The 26,564-nt window shown below is 42.3% G+C and overlaps 1 protein-coding gene across 10 annotated transcripts in view; it reads left to right on the top strand.

The window, feature by feature from the left end:
• TBC1D1 (TBC1 domain family member 1) overlaps window positions 1-26,564 on the top strand; it is a 218,338-nt gene that overhangs the window by 99,476 nt on the left and 92,298 nt on the right. For all 10 annotated transcript variants that reach the window (XM_082390467.1, XM_082390465.1, XM_082390469.1 and 7 more), the window contains 5 exons: window positions 14,465-14,929; window positions 16,883-16,972; window positions 18,715-18,819; window positions 19,711-19,843; window positions 25,116-25,207. In XM_082390467.1, coding sequence (XP_082246593.1) covers window positions 14,465-14,929; window positions 16,883-16,972; window positions 18,715-18,819; window positions 19,711-19,843; window positions 25,116-25,207 — 885 coding nt within the window. The remainder of the gene's footprint in view (window positions 1-14,464; window positions 14,930-16,882; window positions 16,973-18,714; window positions 18,820-19,710; window positions 19,844-25,115; window positions 25,208-26,564) is intronic.

The following is a 26,564-nucleotide window of genomic DNA, read 5'->3' as shown; positions in this document are numbered from 1 at the left end:
CAGAGTTTTGGCCCAGAATGCCAGAATGGAGTGGGTGCACGGGGTGGGCACTTGTTCTCTGGGCTGCAGCACATGCTACCTACACAACTTCCATGCTTCCTTCAGGAATAAAATGACCTTGAAAAGAGAGAGAACTCATACGCATGAATAGGGAATTGTAATTTGTATTCAGATTTCTGGATTTTTTTTTTTTGGTCTCAGTGGGTGGTTCTCCCATCCAACCAGTCATCTCTCACTCACATCCAGTGAATTACTAATTCTTGCCTGTTTGACCTTCGGAATTGTGCTTTGCCTCATCGTCTTCTCTCCATTTGTACTGCCACAGCCCTAGCTGGAGGACGGTCGTTTCTTCCTCTCAGATGCTCCTTTGTTCACACGTGGATTCGTTTATTCGGTCTGATGTGAGGAAAAGGGCCAGGCACTGGGGTGACAAGGCCCTTGGTTCCGGGGCTGAGCTTCTCAGCGGGGTGAGGGCGGGGAACTAAGCCATTCCCGCTGCAGCAGCCTCCTGCCTGGCACCCTCCTCCTGCTGTTTTGTCCATCACACCCATTCTCTCCACAGCAGCCGCGGGATCTGTTGGAAACTCTGCTGGCCCAGCCTCACCTGTGTCAGCCTCCCGCCACGTGCTAGGCGAGGGGAGCGCCCTCCTTGCCTCTCCTGACCAGCCTCGACTCCTTGAAGGCTCAGCCCGGGGCTCCTCTCCTCCTGTCCTGCCCTCTCCTCCCTTCACTGATGACCCGAGGCCCGTGCCACTCCCGTGGCCTCCAGTGCCTGGTTTTCTAAAAAGTGCTGTGTTTCTGTCCCCACTTAGATCGTCACGTTCATCGACAGCCCCAGTGCCCAGCACTGATCCGGAAGAGTCTGTGTTTCTGTAACATGGAAATAGCGTGGTTTTCCTCGGAGGGTTGGTGTGAGCATTCAGCGAGGTCATCTATGTGAAGCATGGTGTCTGGCACACAGTTGGCTTCCATAAGTGGGGGGTCAGTGCCCGAGATATGATATTAACTTTAACTACTTGATTCGATGAAGGTCTCAGAAGTTCAGCTTTTCCCCGGACAGTGTGCGTATGATTGTATAGAATATTGGTGTCACACTTTCTCTACCTGATATTAGGTAAGGTTCATGAAAATAGTCATTTTATTTTTTGTTTCTTTCATTTTAACCTATGCAGTTTTCCTGCCTGACTTTGGTATATTTTCAAATAAACATATTTAAATTAAGGTTAATTAGATTACATTATTTACTTTACACTTTAAGGTAGAGAAACAGAAAAGTGCCGTTCACTTGCCTCTCACATTAAAGTGTGTGTGTTCAGTAAACACTGACACAAACCTGCAGGGTCCACAGAAATGAATCAAACGACACCCCATTCCCAGCCCCAGATGTCAGTGCTGTGACCTGTATTACCACAGCGGGCCGGGGCCCGTGGGCGTGGAGGTGCTTGAACTGCGTCTGGAAGAATCAGCAGATGCTAGTGGAGAGTCGATGGAAGAACATTCTAGAGTAAAGTCTCCGCTGCTTGCCTGCAGTTGTCAAATGTGAGCTGCAGCCTAAATGACAGTTTCTTCAGTTTCTTGAAATGGGGATTCAAAGGTATTTATTTTGTCATATTTTCCTACCCTCCCATTGGCAGGGATAACGTAAAGTTGACAGTTGAAAATTATTTTCATTTGTTTGTATATTAGACTAAATTGTCATAATCAAGGACTAGCTAGGCAATACATCACATCAGACTGAAATTGAGTACTTATGTGAAAAGAGTTGTAATGTTTTTATATTGATGAAGAATTTACATTACATAGAAATTAATTCCGTAACTCTAAGTAATGGACATTTGAGTTTTAACCCACTTAGATTTTGCTTCCCTTATGGGCTGCATCATAACATTGTAATTTCCCTTTGTAGACTTTGATGGCTAAAGCTTCTGGTCTAGTTTTCCCATTTTCAGCTAGATTTATGTGTGCATTGGGGTGGTGGGATGGCTTTGTTTTATTATTCATCTATGCGGTATATACACACCGTGGTCCTGCAAGAGATGGCTGGCGGTGGTGGTGATCTTATCTTTGAGTTAATTGTAGCTGGTCCCTCCGCTGCACCCGCCCCCCGACACCCCCGCTTCCTTAAGTCTAAGAATGCTTAACCTGGAATCTGAGGATGGAAGTTGGGAGCGGGGGTCCCTGAACTTGGATGGGGAAAAAAATTCACCTTTATTTCCACTAACCTTTAACTGCAGTTTAACGTCTTCAGTTATGAGTCATCACCCTCCCCGTAGCATTAGGAACTCCTGCAATAGTAACATCAATAAAATCACGTGTTTTCATGTGCATTATAGTTGCTACACATTTCTCAGAAATACTGTATATGCTCATCATTACTTTGAATTATGGTAGATACACGATTTGCCGCTAGACCTTGTTAAGTTTGGTGATAAGCACATAATGCTTTATCATGATTATTTGGATAATTCCCTCTTGGTATAATTCTTTTGTATTGCTTTGTATAAATGCCTATGGCATTTAAAAATCTTACTCTGAGAAGGGTCCGTAGGGGTTTGTCAGAGGGGGTCTGTGGCACAGCGAGTTTAGGAACCTCTGCTTTGGTCCCTGGGGTGCATTTGAGAGAGCATACCAACATTTACTTTGGGAGGACTGGTAGGAATGTGGGGTATGCAATTAAAAGCTGAGATACCATCTCTCATTCCCATACACCCTTGCCTGTTGCCTTAACCCCTGGCAGCACGGAGCTTTGCACAGCCTCGGTAGCTCTTGTGGTCATTGTAATGTACGCTCACTACAAAAAAAAAGCGTTGAAGTACATTCTCTGTAGGCTTTGAAAAAATACGCTAAATGATTCCCATCCAAAGATGGTTAAAATAAAAATAGCTTAGGTGCTTAAAGGGGCAGCCTTCAGCTGTCTAGAAAAATCTTATAATCCGAAAAGATTTAGTCTCAGGGTTTCTGGTTTGCTATTTTTACAGCATTTGTTCCTTCTGCAAATATTTGTTGCATGTATACTATGCACAGGCATTGTGTTGGAGATTCCACAGATTTATCCTGGTTTCTCTTCTAAGGTCTACTTGAGATATCTCTTATCACTTAAAAACCTTGAAATCACTAAGCTTTCATTTTCAATTGCGATCATTCATACATTGAGCAAACTTACTGAATACTTGCTGTATGCCAGGCACTGTCCTAGGTACTTTGGGCTGTATCAGTGAGCAAAATAGACAATAATTTTGCTGTCTTAGAGCTGACGTTCAAGCATTTAGGTGTTTTATGCTCTGAAGTTTGTAGGGCTGTCCTGAAAGTGCCACAGAAACTGCCACTCACAGACCTGTGTAGTTTTGTAAGGTAGTGGTTTTCACTCTCTGTTCCTGTGGGCCTTGTGACACCTCAGGGCTGGCAGGAGGAAGGAGAAGGGAATGTCCTCCTTCCCCAGCTCCATTTTAATCAGAGCTTTGCTACTCTTATATTTTGGGGATTGCTGGGAAGTTGGGGGGGGGTGAGCTGGGAGAGAGTTCTGTTGCCTACAGGATGTTTGGAAATTTGGTTACATTAAAAATGTGATTGGCATTATCTGCGGCTGGCTGATATGGAATAAATTGTTGTCACTTATTACCAGTTCTGTACTGAAAAGCAGTTGGAATAATAGCAAGCTCATTGCCTTTAGGTGCTGTTACTTTAATAATAGAGAGTTGACCTTTTCTTACTTGGCAAATGTGAAGGTCACAGTTGGCATTTTTTGGAAGCTAATATGTGCTAGGCTCTACACTAACAACTTTCACATTGTTTAATTTTCTCCTCAAAACAACCTAAAAGGGTAGCTGGTAATATCCAATTTTGATATAAGAGGATGCTGAGCTTCTAAGAAGCTGGGTGTCTTGCTCAGACTTGCGCATGAAGTGGCAGAGTTTGGAGCTTATTTTGGCATTTCAGCTCCAGAATTCCCTGTAGGAACTGTCAGTGTAGTAGATTCATGGCTTCAGCTGGGGCAGGAGTTAGGGCCGACTTTTTCTATCTTTTTAAAGTTTATTCTGTTTCTGCTCCCACATGCCCTCTTCCCCCCATCTCCCTCTGCATGGAATGTTTCTCTGTGGTCTAAAAAGCAATACTGGGTTCACTCTCGTCTCTCTTACTTACCTCCCCCCCCTTCCCATATGCACACAAACACTTCATGCTCTAAACGCGGCTAGGGGGAGTCAAAGCGGTGTATGCAAAGTTTGGGATGCTCCTCACACGTTTGCCAGAATGGCTTCTGATGGAGCAGAGTTCATGACAGCTAGCATGAGGTTAATTGGAATTGGATCCTGAATAGGTAAAAAAAAAAATTTTTTTTTTTTTGGTATTTCCATTGTGTACAGTGTTTGCAGTGAATGAAATTGATGCTGTGATCGGAAAGGAATGAGATGGTTCTGGAATGGGTTGACACTACGCCCATGATGATAAATGCAGAACACTGTGATCCTTCTTTTTTTTTTTTTTTTTTTTTTAAGTAAAGGAAATGACCATTTAGTATACACAAGCAACCATAGGTAAGAAAAAAACCCGCTAACTGTGCTATTTCTGGGCTTGGGATTATAGGCAACTTTAACTTTATATGTTTTTGTATTTTTCTGTTATATGGATGTGTATTAAGCTTGTTATTGAAAATAAAAGATGGCTAAAGAGTACATTCTGCTGCTGAGTTTAAAAGGGAGTCTGGGGACTTCCCTGGCAGTCCGGTGGTTAAGACTCCTTGCTTCCATTGCAGGGGACGTGGTCCGGGAACTGTGGGTTCATGAACTGTGGGTTGGGTGGGCCTGTGTGTCCCACCTAACAAGTTTAATATGTTTGGTCCTGGGTGATTTTAGGTAGAAGCAAAACGGTATTGGTGCCCAGTGCTCTAGCTGGTTTCACTGTTTTGTTTATAAATGCACACTATGTGACCAAATACTCCTTTATTGAAGATCTCAGTGAAAAAATTTCAAAAGGGCATCATTTATAGAAAGTAATTATGGCGTGTGTCCTGGAGAAGGAACCAGCGCTCTGTTTAATGGTTTCTTATAGCACATTTATACGTTTTTAGTTCCCCTGCCTTGTAGAAAAGAGACCGCAGTGTCCCTTTTCAAAGATTATGTAGCATACATAACTAATACCGGGTGATTGCTATGGTTAACTGCTAGTTCATTATATTTGTGAATGTTTCGTAATCTTGGAGAGATTATTTTGAAGTAAACTTTAATCAAGATTATAGAGTAGCATTTCTTATAAGGCATTTGCTCTTATGTGTTTAATAATCTGAGACCTCTGAAATACAGTGAATTTATTTGCAAATCAAATTTGATTTGCCCTTAAATGGTATAAATAGCTTGTCAGATATCTGTGTGGCGAGTCTTGTGCTTTTGTCTTCACTAGTTTGTTCATCTGTGCTGTGAGCAGGGTCTGGATCTGTGCAGTTGGGCTGCTTTATTGCTGTTCACAGCTTGCCTAGGGTCTTAATAATCCCATGGATTTTGGGTGTGATGGTGTAGCGGGCAGGGAGAGGAGCGCATTCCTTACCTCGGGACATGACAGAGGACAGGTGGTAAGAGAGCTGAGAGCTGTCAGGTGCTTCTGAAAACTGCAGGTGCCAGGGCCCCACCTCCACAGGCTGCTTCACCTCAACTGATGGAAAGTAGTCACTCGTTTTTAAAATTATTGGCAATTCTAATGTGCGGCCACATTTGAGTTGCGAATCAGTGCATTAAATGAAGAGGGTTGGACTTTGAGGACTCATGTTCCCAGGTTGAACATCCAGTGATTTCTGTCAGTGTTTATGCTGACCACTGAAAATGTCTTGGCTTTTAAAACTTGTTCTAGAAAACTTATGAAACAACTTCATAATCTTACAGCAATATCTTCTCCTACTCTTCCTTTCTTCTCCCACCTTTTGTTAGCTCCTGCAGCTATTAAATCACTTCTTGAGTTGGATTTTAGTCTCATTGTTTTTAATGTTTGTAGAAAAGTGCCAGTTTAGCCAGAAGGTTGTAGTGAACCTTTTCAAACGATTATTTTGGAATATGACGCTGGGTTTTGTGTTTGCATTGCATCTTTCCATGGGGTTTAAAAGCTACTAAGATAAGAGTTTATCCAGTTTGCCATATCAGAACTAGAGTGGTTGAATACTACTACTTCTGTTTGACCTGGAGGATAGAAAGATGAGGCAGTCCTGACTGAGGGTGTGAGGCCTGCGTTAGGGGCCAGCAGTCATCAGCGTTTCTGACGTGCCAGGCGCTTCCCCGGCCAGCAATCATCAGCGTTTCTGACGTGCCAGGCGCTTCCCCAGCCAGCTCACAGCACGTTTGATCTTTCTTTTGGGAAGATGTAATGCATTCATCTGCCCTTTGGCTAATTGTAAGCGCACAGCAGGGGTGGAGGCATTGGTTCCCTTTGAGGAGTCACGACAGACCTCTCCTGGGGACCAGCCTTCTCCAGCGCGCATTGGAAATTGTACATGCAGATGTGTCTCCTCCTCCCTGCACTGTGAACCTCTACTAAGGCCAGGAGGAATCTCGTCTTATTCACTGTATGAGGTGTATTCACATCTTTATTTCCAATCTAGTCTTGACAGCCTGGACCGTTGTTGGGTAATATGAATGCTCATGCATGTCTTATATAGAGAGCATCAGACAGCTGTCTTATTCTCTTTAAATAACTTAAGTATGGAGCACTAGTTAGAAGGTATTTTCTTAGGCGTTTTGTATGAAATTCAAGGCATGTAAGATAGAGTGAGGAGACAGTTTAATTTCGTTTTCTTCCCCTATTTACCTTGTTTATGACCCACAAATACAAATAACCACTCATCAACAAAAACAAAACACAAGTCTGTTCCTTCTGGAAAATAATTATGTGGAATGATTATTTTCTGTTCGAAGTGCTTGTTTTAACTCCTTGCAGTGTAGGAACATTTAATCTAACGGACAAAACACAGTGTGGCCTGCCATGTTTTTGCAATTTTGGAATGCTTTAATCTTAAATAACAGGATGAAATGCTGGAGTTCTAAATGCAAATATGGGCTGCTTTAGATTCATTTAATATTTTATTTGTTACTAGTTGGCAGAAAAACAAAAGTGTAAACATACAGTAGAATGGCTTTTTGTTCTAAATACTGTTTCAGGAGCTCTTTCCTAAGTCCTTGTGAATAAAATTACATTTGCCGTGTGTTTATAATCCTTTAAAATCCTCAAATCCTTACAAAGAAACTTGACCCACAGGTTTAAATAAGGGCTTTATTTACAGAAATGAATATTTCTAATTCTCTTAGAGTATCGTTTTCTGGCTACTTATACAACAATACTCACTCAAGCCTGCTACAGAAACTTCATACTATACTGTGTATTTGTTAGTATGTGAATTCAAAAGAAACTTGTTTTGGCTGTGAAATAAGTGCAGACTTGCTTTAAAATTGACCTTTAGCATAAATTCAAATCGGTTGACAGAAGAGCAGTTCAGTAAATTTTTATATGTCTAAAAGAGGGCCTGTTTCTTCATTATTGGCGATTCATTTCAATTTACATTTTTGTTGTGATTCCTGTTATTGAAAGAAAACCAAATCTCAAACCCTCATGGAATTTATCTCAGCAAAATGCTTTTCAGATTCTTGTTTTTGCTGCAGTTAGTTGATTTACTTTATCTGCTTATCTGCAATCAGAAATGACGTAGATATTATTGCTGTGACTAAACTAAAAAAAGATTTTTTTAAAAGTACCCAGATCATATCGTGGGAATAAACTCCACTGACCTCAGCCTATTTTCCCTGAAAGGGTCTGTATATTTGCAGTAAATATTGTAACTTGAAGTATACGTTCTCATAGACTAAAGTGTCACCTTGAGACATTTTTCAGTTGCTTGCTTACTTTGGACGGTCACTGTGGGCATCCCCCCTTTATTTTATGTATGTCTGTCTGTAAGCTGCCAACTTCAGCAGACCCGTCTCGGCCCTTCGTTTATTTTCAGCCCCCTCCTCTCCCTTCCTTGAGGAAGGAGTGCTTGTTTCCTTTGCCATCTCTGGCATCATCCTTGCCTGCCTGCCTGTGCTCCTGCTTCTCTGCCTGTGATTCCTCCGTTTCTTTATACCGGAAATGTTGGTGTATCCTGAACATCTCATCTTTGCCCTCTTCCTTTACTTTCCCTTTTTCTGTTCTCAAGGCGTCAGCCACCTCCGGTCTGTGTACATGTGCTGGTGATGTCCGGTCTAGATCTCCTTTCTTGGACTCCAGGCTGGCTTGTCCAGCTGCCCACTGGATGCCTTTACTTTCAAGTCCTCCTGGTCGTACTCAGCATGGACAGGAGCAGAGCTCGCTGTAATCTCTCCTCAAGCCTGCTGCTTCTGTATTCCCTCCTGAAGAAGTCTAAGCCAGAGCCCTGTGAGTCCCGTGCAGTCTTCCACACCCTCAGTGTCCCTGTCTGGGTAATCACCAAGTCTTGTGGGTCTGTCTTCCAGAATCTTTCGCGCAGCCTTTCTCTCTGTCTTCAGTGCTTGCTGCTTAGTTCAGGTTCCCAGCAAACCCCATCTCTGTTACTGTAAAGGGTTCTCACCAAACTTCCCTCCAGGCCCCACTCCCTTCCCAGGCAGAGGGCTACCTTGTGTTCAGCTCACACTTCTGAATCCCTACCTTCTGGCATCCAGTCATACCAAGGACAACGTTTGAAAATAAAATGAAGTAAGTGGCCCAGTTCCCTTATGTAACAAGCAACAGTGTAGGTGAGTCTAGGACAGAGTTATAAAGAATAGAGAATTCAGGGGCTTCCCTGTGGCGCAGTGGTGAAGAATCCGCCTGCCAATGCAGGGGACACGGGTTCGATCGCTGGTCCAGAAGATCCCACATGCCGCAGAGCAGCTAAGCCTGTGCGCCACAACTGCTGAGCCTGTGCTCTAGAGCCCGTGCACCGCAACTACTGAGCCTGCGTGCCACAACTACTGAAGCCTACGCGCCTAGAGCCCGGGCTCCGCAACAAGAGAAGCCACCACCGTGAGAAGCCTGCGCACCGCAACGAAGAGTAGCCCCCTCTCGCAACCAGAGAAAAGCCCATGCAAGGCAATGAAGACCCAACACAGCCAAAAATAAAATAAATTTATAAAAAAAAAAAAGAATAGAGAATTCAGGATTTCATCACAAGTGGACAGTATGCCTTCATTTTTCTTTTAAAAAAATTTTTTTATACAATTTTTGAAGGTTACTCTTCACTTACATTTACTACAAAATATTGACTATATTCCCAGTGTTCTACAATACGTCCCTGAACCTATCTTACACCCAGTAGTTTGTACCTCCCGCTCCCCTACCCTTATGTTGCTCCTCTCCTCACTGGTAACCACTAGTTCTCTATATCTGTAAGTCTGCTTCTTTCTTGTTATATTCACTAATTTGTTGTATTTTTTAGACTTCACATATAAGTGACATCATATACATATAAGTGATTTTCTCTGACTTATTTCACTTAGCATAATGCCCTCCAAATCCATCCACGTTGCTGCAGATGGTAAACTTTCATTCTTTTTTATGGCTGAGTAGTATTCCATTGTATATATATATACACCACCTATTCTTTATCCATTCATGTGTTGATGGACACTTAGATTTTTTCCATGTCTTGGCAATTGTAAATAATGCTGCTGTGAACATTGGGGTGCATGTATCTTTTCAAATTCATTTTTGTTTTTCTCAGATGTATACCCAGTAGTGGAATTGCTGGGTCATATGGTAGTTCTATTTTTAGCTTTTTGAGAAACCTCCATACTGTTTTCCACAGTGGCTGCACGAATTTACATTCCCACCAACAGTGTATGAGGGTTGGCTTTTCCCCACATCCCTGCCAACATTTGTTATTTGTGTTCTTTTTGATGATAGCCGTTCTGTGACAGGTGTGAGATCATTGTGGTTTTGATTTGTATTTCCCTGATGATTAGTGATGTTGAGCATCTTTTCCTGTGCCTGTTGGCCATCTGCCTTTCTTCTTTGGAAAAATGTCTATTCTTCTGCCCATTTTTAAAATTGGGTTTTTTTTTTTTTGATGTTAAGTTGTATGAGCTGTTTATATATGTTAGATATTAATCCCTTATCGGTCATATCATTTGCAAATATTTTCTCCCATCTACTAGATTGTTTTGTCAGTGGTGTCCTTTGTTGTGCAAAAGCTTTTAAGTTTAATTAGACCCCATTTGTTTGTCTTCACTTTTATTCCCTTTAGCAGATGGATCCAAAAAAATATTGCTTCAATTTATGTCAAAGAGTGTTCTGCCTATGTTTTCCTCTAGGAGTTTTATAGTATCCATTCTTACATTTAGGCCTTTAAGCCATTCTGAGTTTATTTTTGTACATGTGTTAGAGAATGTTCTGATTTCATTCTTTTACATGTAGCTGTCCAGTTTTCCCAGCACCACTTATTGAAGAAACTGTCTTTTCTCCATTGTATATTCTTGCCTCCTTTGTCATAGATATTGTAGATTAGTTGACCATAAGTGTATGGGTTTATCTCTGGTTTTTCTATCCTGTTATTATTGATCTGTATGTCTGTTTTTGTGTCAGTACAAAATCATACTGTTTTGATTGCTGTAGCTTTGTAATATAATCTGAAGTCAGGGAGCATGATTCCTCCATCTCTGTTCTTCTTTCTCAAGATTGTTTGGCTATTCGGGGTCATTTGTGTTTCCATATACATTTTAAAATTATTTGTTCTAGTTCTGTGAAAAATGCCATTGGTAGTTTGATAGGGTTTGTACTGAATCTGTAGATCGCCTTGGGTAGTATAGTCATTTTAACAATATTGATTCTTCCAATCCAAAAACACGGTATGTCTTTCCATCTGTCTGTGTTGTCTTCAATTTCTTTCATCAGCATCTTAATAGTTTTTGGAGTACAGGTCTTTCGCCTCCTTAGGTATGTTTATTCCTAGGTATTTTATTCTTTTTGATTTAGTGGTAAATGAGATTGTTTCCTAAATTTCTGTTTCTGATAATTTGTTGTTAGTGTATAGAAATACAACAGATTTCTGTGTATTAATTTTCTTTAATTAATTAATTTATTTTTGGCTGCATTGGGTCTTTGTTGCTGCATGCGGGCTTTCTCTAGTTGCGGTGAGCGGAGGCTACTCTTAGTTGTGGTGTGCGGGCTTCTCATTGCGGTGGTTTCTCTTGTTGCGGAGCATGGGCTCTAGGCGCATGGGCTTCAGTGGTTGTGGCACATGGGCTCAGTAGTTGTGGCACATGGCCTTAGTTGCTCTGCAGCATGTGGGATTTTCCCGGACCAGGGCTCGAACCCATGTCCCCTGCGTTGGCAGGCGGATTCTTAACCACTGCGCCACCAGGGAAGTCCCCAGTGTATTAATTTTGTATCCTGAAACATTACCGAATTCATTGATGAGCTCTTGTAGTTTTCTGGTAGCATCTTTAGGATTTTCTATGTATAGTGTCATGTCATCTGCAAATATTGACAGTTTTACTTCTTCTTTTCCAATTTGGATTCCTTTATTTCTTTTTCTTTGATTGCTTGGCTAGGACTTCCAAAACTGTGTTGAATAAAAGTGACGAGAGTGGACATCCTTGTCTTGTTCCTGATCTTAGAGTGAATGCTTTCAGCTTTTCACTGTTGAGTGTGATGTTAGCTGTGGGTTTGTCATATGCCTTCATTTTTCAAAAAACGGTGCTCAGGTCTGTTCTGGTTAAGGGAACTAAACTATCAAAGTTTTACAAACTTAGGCACACGTGGAGCCCACTTTTTATTTAGTCTCCTAGTATACTTGAATGATTTACAGAAATGTTTTAAAAACGTTAGATTTTTAACTATTTACAATTTATTGTTGAAACTGTGTTTGGCAATATACCTTCAAATATTCTGAAATTGTTATATTCTTGTCAGGATCCCTGAGATTTTTTTTAACCCCAATTATCTACTTGATACCCATATTCACACAGCTCACTAGAGCAGGGAGAGGGAGGCACTCGTCTTTGACTAAAGCGTGTCTTTTGAAGGTTCTAATCAAAGGATAGGAGAGATTGGTGGTAGGAAAAACGACCACAGCTCAACTCTGACCAAGGACGATGTACTCTTTAGCCTCCTCTGACCCTGTGAAGCGAGGGAACAAGCAAGTTCTCTACTTTGTGTCTTACTTGTGTTTGTACGTTTTATTACTGAGTCACCATAAATTCACATGACTTCACACATTTTCTGTCCCCTTTGATATGTAATGAAAGACACCATTCATTACTCTCTTCAGATGCAGTGGAAGACCCAGCATATAGAAATGTCAGTTATTGTTAAAAAAAAAAAAGCCTCAAAAGACTGAGTAAGCTTTGAATTTTCTGTTCAGAGAGTGGGGTTAATAATTAGGAAGATTCACGTGGCTCCTGATAAAATAATTTTACCCACTTGCTCAGAAAAGCGGCAAGGTTTTTACTTGCATAAGTCGTTTTTCTTTTTTTTTGAAAAAGTCATTATTCTTTACCCTTACAGAAACAACTTTTACCTGAAAAATCTTGTAAGCATTTTTTTTTCCCCCAGAGAGAAAAACAGGCTGTTTTTGCCAAGTTCCTGTAGTGACTGGTTGGCAAAGGTGTGAATGAAATCTAGACTTTCTACTTTCTTCTCTCTATCCTGTCTTTTATATTGATGAACAATTTTTAGTCCTCCACAGGATGTGTAATTATTTGTCAGTGGAGGAATGAGCTACAGCTCAAGCAAATACTCAGTGCACATGGTTGCTTGATGTTGAAATTCTGGCTTCCTTAGCGTCATTTAGGTCTTATGCTTCAGGAATTAATTTTTTTTTTTTTTTAAACAGTTAATTCTTTTTTAATTTTTATTATTATTTTTTTTAATGATGGAGCTAGGTATTTTTTTTTTAATTAATTTATTTTATTTTATTTATTTTTGGCTGTGTTGGGTCTTCATTTCTGTGCGAGGGCTTTCTCCAGGTACGGCAAGTGGGGGCCACTCTTCATCGCGGTGCGCAGGCCTCTCAGTATCGCGGCCTCTCTAGTTGCGGAGCACAGGCTCCAGACGCGCAGGCTCAGTAGTTGTGGCTCACGGGCCTTGTTGCTCCGCGGCATGTGGGATCTTCCCAGACCAGGGCTCGAACCCGTGTCCCCTGCATTGGCAGGCAGATTCTCAACCACTGCGCCACCAGGGAAGCCCTGGAATTAATTTTTTAAAACAAAAAATCTCTGAAGATAAAACTGACTTTTTGTACGATAAAATATCTTGAAAGGATATATCTTAATCTTTATGGCAGAGATTATCTTTAAGGTGTGCTTGATACGAAATCACAAAGAGAAAAGTCTTTTGAGTCGTTGGGTCTTTGGGGATTATGTTATGAACACAGAATATAAGCTTGCTTTTTAAAATCCACTAAAACTACCTCCCTTTACTGTATGTATTGATCTTTGACTTGAATTGAAAAGGGGTTTGGTTTTCTTTTCCCTCTATAATGTCATTAAAAAGACATTGGGCCTGTGGGTATTGGGTCTTAAATTGGATTTTCTTACAAAGAGAAAAGGAAAAAAATGGCTTTGGGTGTTAGGGCATAACAAAAACTAGGCCCTTCCTTATGAAAATTGAATCTGTGCCTGTCTTGTGTTAGTACTGAGGCTGTACATCATCCGGATGATTGCACAGATGTTTATTCATGCGGTTGAGGTCTCATCTCGGTCTGTGGCTTCTTTGAGGGATCTTGTCAGAAGCTAATGATGAGAGGGTGTAGCAGTAGTGCCGACAGTAGCACACGAGACCCTTTTGTTCATTCTCTTGATCATGACTTTACATTAGGAATCAAAGGCTTTTAGAAGCTTAGTGGAAAGAAGCCCCAGTGTGTTGCCCTGATGATGATACTGTCATGGGTTGCTTACTCCTTGATTAAAACCTCCTAGCTGTGTAGTCAATACTGTTCAACTATTGGGGAATATAAGACTGAGGAATAAATTGTTAGTTGTCATTAGAGAAAATAATGATGTTATGATTAGAAGAAAGGTTGTACAAGATAATTACAGTCTTGTTCTCCTCATCCCATCATTTATTTTGGAAGACTTGATGCACTGCCAAGACGCACTGCCATGAAATCTAGAATAACTGCATAATGTTTAGGTGGCAGCTTCCCGGAGAAGAACTTTGGCTTTCGAGTGGGGGGACCAGCCTGGGTTTGACTTGCCACGTGTGGCTGTGTGGCTGTGAGCTCCTCACTTAAGCTTGCAGGGTGTTGGGCGCATGAATCCTTTAGCATAGCCCCAGCGTGGAAGAGGTGCTTAGTAAATACTTTTCCCCGTCTTGTCTCTGTGAAGTTGCGCATTTCCCTCTCCTGGTCCCAGATTCCCAGCGGGATGCTCCTTCAGGCCGGTGCGATGGAACACGCCGTGTGCCGATGGGGAGAGCATGGCGTTGGCTCCTGTGGATGCGGGCCCTGGGCGCGCCAACCACTGCGGGTTCCAAATAACACTCCTTCCTTGCCTGGCAGGTGCCTGAGATCATCAGCTCCATCCGGCAGGCCGGAAAGATCGCCCGCCAGGAGGAGCTCCGCAGCCCTTCCGAGTTCGATGACACGTTCGCCAAGAAGTTCGAGGTGCTGTTCTGCGGCCGCGTGGCGGTGGCGCACAGGAAGGCCCCGCCCGCCCTGATCGACGAGTGCATCGAGGGCTTCAGCCACGTGAGCGGCGGCGGCGGCTTCTCCTCCTCGGATCAGCTCCGGGCTGCGCGGCAGCCGCCGGGGGACCAGGAGCGGGGCCCGCGGCCGATGCGCAAGTCCTTCTCGCAGCCCGGGCTGCGCTCCTTGGCCTTCAGGAAGGAGTTTCAGGATGCAGGCCTGCGGAGTAGTAGTTTTTTCAGCTCCTTTGAGGAAAACGACATCGAGAACCACCTGATTAGTGGACACAGTATTGTGCAGCCGACGGATATTGAGGAAAATCGAACTATGCTCTTCACGGTAAAATATTATCAGAGCCTCATGCGCATCCCCAGTCTGATCTGTGTGTTTAAAAGAAAATTTGCTTTATCAAGCGAAGATTCTTTGTGAATTTCTTTTGGATTTATGTGTGAATCCATATGTTTTTATACTGAATAATTCTTTTCTCAAGATAAAATCCTTATTTAGTCCCTCTTAGCCTTTGGAATTCATCAGGGGGTCACATAAAGAGACTCATCTTATATCCTCTATGATTTTTATCCCCCTCCCCCATGGTTGTGAAGACACCTTTTCAATGTGGAAAGAAGAGTTAATATGCGTAAAAGAGGCCCCCAAAGGAGATTTTAAAAATGGATATTAGTTTCAAGTCATGTATTTCAACAAAATCTTTTTGGAAAATACCCCTTCTTTACTAGTTTTACTAATTTGTAAAATACTTACCCTTTGTTATCTGGATAATCAGATTTGGGGATAACATGATATTTGAAATTGATACCCAAGCTGAGATACTAGTTTAGCCAATTGCTTACTCACTTTTTTCTAGAAACGGTTTGCTAAACTGACAGCCAAATGCCAGAAAAGGCATGGGCAGGGAAGCTGTCCGTGGCAGTCGCCGCTCCTGGGTTCCATGCTGATCTCGGCTCTTCTGGTCAGGCTGCCCTCCCTGGGAGTCCTCTGGGTCTGAGCCGATGGGACTCAGCTGGCCCAGTAGCAAGCTGGTCTCTGACAATATAGGGAGTGGATTGTTCCTCGGCTTCCTCTCTCTTCTTTGGCCTGAGGCTGACTGACATTCTAGAGAGAGCAACATGAGCTTAAATGTAACGTCTTGAGTCTGTGCCGAATTCGGAGCAGTGGATGGCCCAGGGGTGAGGAAGCTGGCTGTGTGGATGTACGCAGGTTCAAGATCAAGATGGGGTGTCAGAGGGCCGATTCCTTCCTCTTTTCGTGGTTGACCTAGTATACTGAAAAGAGTGCTACGTTGGCAGTCAGACTGGTGCTGTAATGTGTGATATATATTTTAAAAAAACAAAACAAAGCAAAAAACCTCTTGGTGTCATTGGGAAAGCTGCTCAGTGCATTTATTTTCAAGTACTTATTATGTGACTGCTGTATACAGGGTCCTGTGTAATACGTTAGAAATACAGCAGTGAACAAGACAGGCATGATCTCTGCCCACGTGGAATGTAGATTCCAATGAGAGACTGACAATTGATTGTACAGGTAATTGTCTCACTAAAATTGTGATAAATGCCGTAAAGGAGAAGTAAAGGATGCTGTGAGGGCATCTGGGGAATCAGGGAAGACTTTCTTGAGGAAGTGATTTTCACTGAGCAGAGGTTTCGTTGCGGCCAGCTGGGTTCAGGGAGCAGCAGGGTGAGGGAGGGATGCTGCACGGTTAACAGTGTGGTTATTGCAACACAGTCCCGTGCTGTGATGGAGAGCTGTTATGCTGACCCAGGTCTGTAAGACAGTGTTAATTTGTGCTAATGCTCTAGCTTTTTTAGAAAGTCAGGTAAGCAGTAGTGAATACCTAACACAGTGTGCATTCAACAAATGGTAGATTGTTTTAACAATAATTTAAGAAGACTTTTCTAATCATTAGGAAGTGTTCTAGAAACCTTGAAAGAGAAGCTCCTGTTTCCTGGGAGGTTCACTTATGTAGAAACGTCTCTTCCTTACAAAGGGGGGATGTGGGAACCTGAGGCTTAGTTGCCAACTTCTGTGTATTTGGTCCTTTCACCTCAAGACTGCTGCCTGATGTAGGTGAACACAACGATGGTTGTCTGTGCTACCCGAAATCTGTAGGGTAGATTGTGGCCTTGAAGTGATATTCTACATGAGATGGTCAGAATTCTATAGGAGCTTGACCCATTGAGTCTTTGTTTTCATAGGTTATGAAATGAGAAAGTTCGTATATAAATCTGAATTCAGTGTTCACAAAAAGCTAGTTTCTTTTTTTGTTTGTCTTTTAAGATTGGGCAATCTGAAGTTTACCTCATCAGTCCTGACACCAAAAAAATAGCGTTGGAGAAAAATTTTAAGGAGATATCCTTTTGCTCTCAGGTAAATGGAGATGGGTTATCAGCTCAATTGCCATTTAATTTTTTAATGAATTCTTTTACTGTCATTCAGCAGAAGTGGTTACGGTCACAAGATGTATGCTTTCTAAGTACTGGGTTTGTGATCTTGCATTTCCTTTTGTGTATTAAGGCAAACTATAAACATAATTTTGAAATTAAGAATTTTGCTTTTAGCAACCATAACCTACTGGAGAAAATAGGTCTCCTTTTCTTTTTTTCAGGCATTGGTAGTAATGTTCCACAGTCATGATTTGCAGGTGTGTGTGTGTGGGTCTGTGTGTGTGTGTGTGTGTGTGCATATTTATATATACATTCACACACAGATAATATTTTTAAATAGATACTTATTTTTACTTTATAAAAATTCATAGCTTTTGGGGTACCAAGATTATTATTTCTTCGTCCTTAAAATATAATAAATAGTGACTACTTTTGAGGATGTTTTCCTCAGAGTACAGTATCTACTTGAGTTCTTGCTTGCAAATCTCCTGGGTGTGTTTCATAGAGAGATTTTGGAGAATCTATCAATTATAATGAGCTATGCCAATTTTACTCAGGATCTTCCTAGCAAATATGAGTTATAGTTTGGCTACTTTTTAAAAGTCTGACTTATTTTCTTGCTTCCATTTTCTCAAAATTAATAAGATATAATGAAAGTCTCATTGTTTGTTGATTTATAATGTGATCTACATAAGAACGCAGCAGGGAATTTTTTCCCCCAAAAGGTGAAAATAAAGAACGTTCCTGAGTAAGATCAAATAGGGAACCACTTCTTCCAAATCATATTCCCCTGAGGAGTAACCACTAGCATATGCTGAACTTGTGTTAGAGAACATTGATGGAAATGCCAGGGTATGTCAGTGATTGCCCGTTTATTGGGAAATACTTGCCCTGAAAGTGAGATCCTCCATAGATGTTTTATCTTGATTTGCTGCTATTTCTATTGTAATGTTAGTATTAAATATCTGCTTTTTCATCTGATAGTTTAGTTATTTCCTGAAGGGTACAGTTTACAAGTTTACATGATCACCTGCCCTTCAAGCTATCAGCACTCATGTCTCTGCCTGCTGATGCTTTCAGGAGACGCTGCATATTAATGTTTATGGGTGATGTCTTATCTGTATTAAGGTGCCCCTTAGCTGATACTTTCAAAACAAGCGTACATATTAATATTTATTAAAAAGAGCTCTTAGGAAACTATGGTAGAACTTAGGCCTTCATATCTTATGTTTAAAAGCGTCTCTATTCTTTTGTGTGTGTAATTTTTGACTCATTCTTCCTACCAGTTTACTTCAGTATTTACGTATTTGTTATTTTAGTAGTACGTATGTTTTAAATCTTTTAAACTTTGTGCCTGCATGTGTTTGTGTGTGTGTGTGCACATGTGTTTGTACATTAGTCTCTCGTCTGCTTATTCCTTGATACCGAAGAAGAATTCTCATTTTTTTGTGTCAGCTTTTCTCCACTTCCTTTTTCTACTAAAATGAGCAGTAAAAACTCCAGTTTTCAGATCCTACTTCTCTTATTGTGGGGATAATCAGAGTAACATTTTAGTAGAACTTCATATTTGAGAGATGTTTTTAGACATTTAAAATATCTGAGAAAATACTACTTTTATAGTGTCCTTTAAAATTGTGCTGTGTGAATCTTCAGTTGCATGTCTGGCAGTGGTGCCTCTTCTGGATACAACTCACCATTCCTTGTTCTTGTCCCTGCCTTCAACAGGGTATTAGACATGTGGACCACTTTGGGTTTATCTGCCGAGAGTCTTCGGGAGGTGGAGGCTTTCATTTCGTCTGTTACGTGTTTCAGTGCACAAATGAAGCTCTGGTAAGTGAGAAGGGGCCGTTCTCACCTTAAAGTCTCCTTTACAAGGGATTTCAACCTCACTGATATCTTTACTTAGCAAAGCCATATGGCCTCATTGACATATTATTTGGCTTTAATTATTCTTTCGTGACTATTTGATAACCAGCTAGTACATACCCGAGACTTAATTGGATGTGCATTTTCAATTTTCATCGTTCTTAAAGGCCTGCTCACTTTCACCGTCTGCTTTAGCATTTTTCAAATGTCATTTTGGACTTTTGATCAGAAGAGTTGGTTTTCGTTCAGTATTTAATTTGCGTCTAGTTTTTACCTTATCTCCTTGAAGAGCTTCGAGCATTTGTAGTGTTTCTAGGCTACGTGTAATCCTAGCAGGTATTATGATTATTATCCATTAACCTGTGACTAATAGTCCAGAAGAATCTTAAAGTACTGAGTCTTTCCACAGAGTCCTGAAATCTCTGCCCAGCTCTTTTTTTTTTTTTTTTTATAAATTTATTTATTTATTTTTGGCTGCGCTGGGTCTTTGTTGCTGCACAGGGGCTTTCTCTAGTTGCGGTGAGTGGAGGCTACTCTTCCTTGCGGTGCGCAGGCTTTCTCATTGCGGTGGCTTCTCTTGTTGCGGAGCACGGGATCTAGGCGCGTGGGCTTCAGTACATGTGGCTCGTGGGCTGAGTAGTTGTGGCTCACAGGCTCTAGAGCTCAGACTCAGTAGTCGTGGCACACGGGCTTAGTTGCTCCGCAGCATGTGGGATCTTCCCGGACCAGGGCTGGAACCTGTGTCCCCTGCATTAGCAGGCGGATTCTTAACCACTGCGCCACCAGGGAAGTCCCGTCTGCCCAGCTCATTTTAAATGGACTTATTGCTGACCATAGTCTCCTCTCTTCGATCAGGTGGATGAGATCATGATGACCCTGAAGCAGGCCTTCACAGTGGCCGCGGTGCAGCAGACAGCGAAGGCGACGGCCCAGCTGTGTGAGGGCTGCCCCCTGCAGGGCCTGCACAAGCTCTGTGAGCGGATTGAGGGTGAGCCGGGGTGGGAGGGCGGCAGGGTGGGCAGGGGGCAGTTAAGGGTCCTGGGCAAATTCGTTGGAAGGTTCTGCCCGGTGGAGGCTTGTGTTAGTTACAGGGCTCATAGGTGGTTGTCTTCTGTATGTCAGGCACTGTGCCTAGACCATCTCCCCTCAAGGGGCTCTGAGGGCGGTGGAGGAGTAAGGGGACCACAGGGAACATTGTTATCAAGGTGGTGTGAGTGGTCAGTCACTTCAGCTGCCGTGGAGGGGTCTCGTAACAAGAGAGCTAAATTTCCACCGGGTAAGTCAGTTACAGGGTCATCGATAACCTCTGCTGGGACAGTTTTAGTGGAGGGAGCGGCCGTAAGGTAGGTTGCAGTTGAGGAGCCCATGAGAAGGAGCACAGGAAGTGATGCTGCGAGTATGGACTACGATTTCTAGAAATTGGGCTTCGGGAGAAACTGCAGTACCTGTTACGGTTTGCATACTTAAGATGTGCCTGGCAATGTACTAAGTGTTTTCTTTAACATGTATTATCATCCACTTAATCCTCACCACTTTGTGGGAGGAAAAGGGATTATTTGCACATTTCAGGGATAAGCAGACTTAGTTTCTGGGATTTTGGGCTGATAACCATCCTGATGGGTTTGAGGTCGTATCTGATTTCCCTTTTTAAAGACAAATTGACATCACCTTAAGGTCTTTGAAGTTTCATTTGCTGGCATTCCAGTGCTCTTTAAAATGAATCAAAATGATTAGCATTTTCAACCGTGTTTTCCTAGTTGTTACTCTTTGCTGACATTATACAAAATATATTTGGGAACAAGAAAACGTGTGCTTTAACAAGAGATCCCATCTGAGAGGATCACTAACCCTTTCCTTAGTGGTTGTCAAGATAAGGTAAATGATGACAGAAATGTCTCTTATGAGCTTATTAAGAAGCCAGCAATGACTTTGGCCTTGAAGGTGAAGCAGATCCTGATCTGCAGGAACTGGAAGGGTTCCAGAGTTCCACTTGATAAATTTTTCTTTGGTCTGGCTTAGCTTTCAGAAAAATATAGCTGAAAAGTTTAATTGTGGTGGGGATTTTGCTGCTATAGTTTCGGAATTATCATTTCATTTATCTTTTTACTGGATAAAATCCAAGCAAAGCAGAAAGCTATGCTAATGTAAAAACATCCAATAAATAGCACAATTAGAAGGCTAGTGAGGGTTATGTTTTGCCTACATGATGGGAAGCATTTCTAAAGTATAGATGGCACATTATTAGAGCCATCCTTAGTAGGGGAGATGCTGATTATTTTATGAACATTTCAAGGTTCTTGCTATATTGCATCCCTAATAAGTAGAATGAAGTCGTTTATTAAAGCTCATTGTATGTTCCCATAGGAGTAGTTCTAATAGGAAGTTATGATCTGGCCAGGAACTCCATAAATGTGGAGAGGACCAATGACATGGCAACAAAAAGAAAGACTTAAAGACTGTTTTTTTTTGTTTTTTTAAAACTTATTTATTTATTTATTTATTTTGGCTGCGTTGGGTCTTCGTTGCTGTGTGCGGGCTTTATTTGTGGTGAGCAGGGGCTACTCTTCGTTGCAGTGTGAGGGCTTCTCATTGCGGTGGCTTCTGTTGTTGCAGAGCACAGGCTCTAGGCGCGTGGGCTTCAGTAGTTGTGGCACGCGGGCTCAGTAGTTGTCGCTCGTGGGCTCTAGAGCACAGGCTCAGTAGTTGTGGCGCATGGGCTTAGCTGCTCCGCGACCTGTGGGATCTTCCCGGACCAGGGCTCGAACCTGTGTCCCCTGCATTGGCAGGTGGATTCTTTTTTTTTTTTTTTTTTTAATTATTTATTTATTTTTGGCTGCGTTGGGTCTTCGTTTCTGTGCAAGGGCTTTCTCTAGTTGTGGCAAGCGGGGGCCACTCTTCATCGCGGTGCGCGGGCCTCTCACTATCGTGGCCTCTCTTGTTGCGGAGCACAGGCTCCAGACGCGCAGGCTCAGTAATTGTGGCTCACGGGCCCAGTCGCTCCGCGGCATGTGGGATCTTCCCAGACCAGGGCTCGAACCCGTGTCCCCTGCATTAGCAGGCAGATTCTCAACCACTGCGCCACCAGGGAAGCCCTGGCAGGTGGATTCTTAACCACTGTACCACCAGGGAAGTCCCAAGACTGTTTTCTTGATTGATATAGTCAGTATGCTCTGGAATCTGTAAAATAGAATAAATACACTGTACGTATGGGTGCTGTTGGACACTTACAACATGTAAGGGGTGCAGCTGTGCTGATTCTGTGTTTGAACTATGTACAACTGCTAGTATTTATATAGTGTTTTGCTTATTTTAAAGTTTAGAGGAGCATTTTGGGAATTCTTGGAATGAATTATACTTTCACTAAAAAGAAAAAAAAAGTTTTACTGAGGTTTCCTTTTGCTCTCTAAGTAAATTTGTCTTCAGCAAAGCAATGGCATTCATCAGAGCTCCCTTTAGTAAGAGCCATTTCTACCAGACAGCGTGAAGGCGGGCTCACTTGCCTCGCTTCTCCCCTCTAAAACCTTTTGGCATCACGTGGGGAGTGCCGCCTTCTTGCTGCAGAAATCCCTGTCCCTCCGCACCCCAGGCTGAAGGCAGTGAGAAGCCCTGTGGAGGGTGCACCATGGAGAGCAGGCGCTGGGACCGCAAAGACCACCTCTGGTTTGAGATGGGGGCAGGAAGGACCTAATGAATTGAGGCACCCTGAAGACAAGGATAGAACTGTCTAAGGATCTCTCCAGACCTGCTGAATATGAAGAGTAGTCTGTATGATTTCACCTGAGATTGTTAGAAGTATATATAATTAGTGTGACTCTTCTTGGGGTTTTTCTCCACATGTGAATGTCTCATCAAGCAGTACAGTGTGTCCAAGAGAGGATGTTTGCATTGTGTCATTGACATCCATATGCAGGAAGGATTTTTATTTAATGATTTCTGAATGCTAATTTTACTCGTAAATTTAAACACTGTTTTGATTCAACATGTAAGTAGTTAGTGCAGTAAAGGCATCTCTGTTTGCCTGGCTTGTATGACCTGACAGCTTGCCTGAGGAGTACCTGAGCTGTGCTCTGTTAAAATTCATCTGTCCTTTCTGCACTTTTACTGACCTCTTTTTTTTCTAATTGAAGAATAGTTGATTTACAATATTATTAGTTTCAGATGTATAACATAGTGAGTCAGTATTTTTATATCTTATGTACCATACAATATCATTATGGCATTATTGACTGTTTTCCCTGTGCTGTACATTACATCCCTGTGACTTATTTATTTTATAACTGGTAGTTTAATCCCCTGGTGCATCTTAATCCCCTTCACCTATTTCACCCTTCCCCCCTTTCCCTCCCCCCTGCGACCACTCGTTCTTTGTTAAGTCTGTTTCTGTTTTGTTATATTTGTTTGTTTTTTAGATCCCACGTGTAAGTGAAAACATGCAGTACTTGTCTTTCTCTGGCTGACTTATTTCACTTAGCAGTTCACTTCAGTGTTGAAGGCAGCGGCGTCAGGTGACTTGACTGCTGGGTAAAGGTGCAGTGCAGTGTCCTAGGGTGGTCTCTGGGGGCAGACAGATGTGGGTCAGATTCTGACTCTGTCCCTTCCTTAGCTGATGACCTTGGGCAAGACATTTGACTTCACTGTGCCTCAGTTTCTTCATCTATAGACCTCGGGATTGCTAAAATTAGTGCCCACTCCAAGGATTATGTTGAGGATCAGATGAGATTATTTATGTAGTGTTGCATGAAGTGGCACAGCAATCACTTAAGAAATATTGCCTTTTATTTTTATGTTGGCCTCTTAGGGTTTTCTTGGCCAAAACAAAACAAAACAAAACACGGTGGTGGAAAGAGGAAGCACTTCTGGGAGCTGCAGTGGTTTGAGTAGGCGCAGCGGCCTCGCCACCGCCTGTTAGGAGGGTGAGGGCCCTGCCTTCTGCTGCAGGGGGCGGGGTGGGCGAGCGAGGAGCACTGGCGCTGGGGCAGGCTTGGCTGCTGATTGGCTTCCTGACCTTTCAGTCGCCTGGCTTCTCTGGACCTCAGCAAACTCATCTGTAAAACAGAGGCCTGATTTCCAAGTCCCTGTTCTAGATTTCAGAGCTGTCCCCTCTGGCCATCCTAGTAATGTAGATAAATCTGGCCCAGAGACTTGGCCAAGGCCCTGCCCAGTGGCTCACCCTCAGGAGGAGGAGACGGGGTGGCATGTGGATGGGGACGGGACTGCCCTTGGAATAAAAGTAATCAGCAGCAGGTTTTTTTCCACGATAGTTAGGTCAGCAAATCCTTTCATCCCAAATCTTTTCATCATGGGTAGCATTTATCTCTGGCGCCAAGAAAAGGCAAAACAGGGTCTGAGCCATATATGTATGGAGAAGGAACTTTCTGAAATACCAGATTCTAATGGACATTAAAATTGCAACTTTATTTTAATGACTTTCCCTCAGAATCCTTTGTAATGTTATTTAAGTGGCCATAAGACTATTACTAAGCATGTGGTGGTAAAGGGAAAGTTGTTTGCCACACAAATCACTTTCTTGTGAAGGAGCCTAACCTGTAAGAGAAGAATGTTGGTCAGTTTTCAAATGGGGCAGTAGCTGTTTTTACTTAAGGGAGATTGTCTAGTTTACATATAAATACTCCCTGAGAATTTATCGTTTTCTGCGGACAATGTTCTGGTTGCGTGAGGTGTTCTAACATGGAGTAGTGGCGGAAAAAAAGCAATTTGGAACCACACAAAGCTGACGTAGAGTCCAGTATGGGGTCTTGAGGAATTAAGTGAGCTCTCTGGGTCTCAGCTTCCTTAACTGTAAAATGGGGCTAATCGAGTCCTCTTTACCAGATTGTTCTGAGTATTAAATGAAATGATACAGGCCTGATGTTTAGTTTAAGTCAGTGCCTGCCACGTGAGGGCTCTTTACCAGATTGTTCTGAGTATTAAATGAAATGATACAGGCCTGATGTTTAGTTTAAGTCAGTGCCTGCCACGTGAGGGCTCTTTACCAGATTGTTCTGAGTATTAAATGAAATGATACAGGCCTGATGATTAAGTCGGTGCCTGCCACGCGAGGGCTCAAGCAAAGAATGTTGCTTGTTGTCAGGGTCACCACCGTCACCGACATTATTGATTGGAATTTCCATAAAACCTCAGAAGCCTGAAGAAGGTGGTTAAGCCATGTAAGAGGGGGAAGTGAGTGTGGAAAGTGTTAATAACTCTACCTCGTAACTGTTACCTAGAGTGTTCTCATGTCTCTTTTTTTCTCTTAATAGGAATGAATTCTTCCAAAACCAAACTAGAACTCCAGAAGCACCTGACAACATTAACTAATCAGGAGCAAGCAACTATTTTTGAGGAGGTTCAGGTACAGTACTGGTTTTAAATTTCCAGAAGGAAGAAAGGAAGCAGCTTCTCTGTGAAATTTTATTTATAAAAAAATAGCAAAGCAAACCTGTCAGATCCTCAAGGCAGTGGGCCTGAGTTCCTCTTGGTTTAAGCTTTAACAGCCTCGGGACAGGGGCCAGGTCAGAATTGCAGATTGGTATCAGGGCTTGGTTTTTCATGTGAAAACTACTAAACCAGGGGAACTCTCCCTTAAGGAACGAGAGAAAGGAAATAATAAAGTGGAGGGAGCCTCAGCCTGGGAGACAGGGGACCTGGATTTTGGTCCCTGAGCACTGCTCTCCCTGGGAGACCTCTGCTAGCTCCTTCCCGCTTGGGATTTCAGCCCTAAGTGTGAGAGTCTTAAGGATATAATATTTGGTCCATGAAATTGAACATAACTTTTCTTTCTCGTTCTTTTTTTTCAGTTTTGAAAATAAATTTAGGTGTTACCTACTATATGGTATATCAGACCTAAACATAAAAACAAAATACAGAAGAAAACCCAAGCTCACTGGTTTTCTGCATTAAGCCCGGAAACGCACTGTCGTCCTTGCGTTTAGATGCACTTATCTCGGGAAACCACACTGCGTGTGCTGGCATGCCTGTAGTCTGTTCATTATGAATCTTTAACGAGCTCATCAAAACTTTCATGTCTGCTTTAGCCGAGGGGCATTTTCTGTGGTTTTGTGGCACTTTCCTAGGGAGGAGAGTACATCAGAACAAAGCGTAAGTCTCTAGTGGGGAGGAGAGTGCCAGGGGTTCTGCACATAGAGAAGAAGTCTTTAAACAAAACAAGACGGCCAGCAAGTCTAGACTGTAGGTTCTCTCTCCCTCTTCACTGAGGGAAAGGCTACAGACAGGGCCCGTGATCTGTTTTCTGTTAGAGTGAAAAATTAAAGAATTGTCTTTGTCTTTTTAATCACATGTTCGAGTTCTCCTTCCCTTGATCTTCTGCAGTAGGGTTGGCATATGTTTGTTTGAAGGAGAGCATAGGAAGAGTTTAATTTCATAAATAGCTTAGAATGTAACTTTCACAATTTCCAGTTGCCTTTCAGTTTTCTTATTTTCTTTTGAATTGACTTGAGACACACTACTTTGTTTTTTCTTAAAGGATGTTTAGCGTTCTAAGTATACAGTACTCTCAGACAAATTTAATGTGATTTGTACTTGGAATTCATAAATGGATGGACAATTTGCTTCTGATTGTTAATGCATTTGTGATGGGAGCTGGGTCCTTTTTCTTTTTTTTTTTAAATTTATTTTTGGCTGTGTTGGGTCTTCGTTGCTGCATGCAGGCTTTCTGTAGTTGTGGCGAGTGGGGGCTACTCTTCGTTACG

Source organism: Balaenoptera borealis (genome assembly GCF_965194805.1).
Source record: "Balaenoptera borealis genome assembly, chromosome: 4".
Taxonomy (NCBI): Eukaryota; Metazoa; Chordata; class Mammalia; order Artiodactyla; family Balaenopteridae; genus Balaenoptera; species Balaenoptera borealis.
The sequence above is the reverse complement of the archived record's forward strand: the minus strand, read 5'-3'. Positions and strand labels throughout refer to the sequence as shown.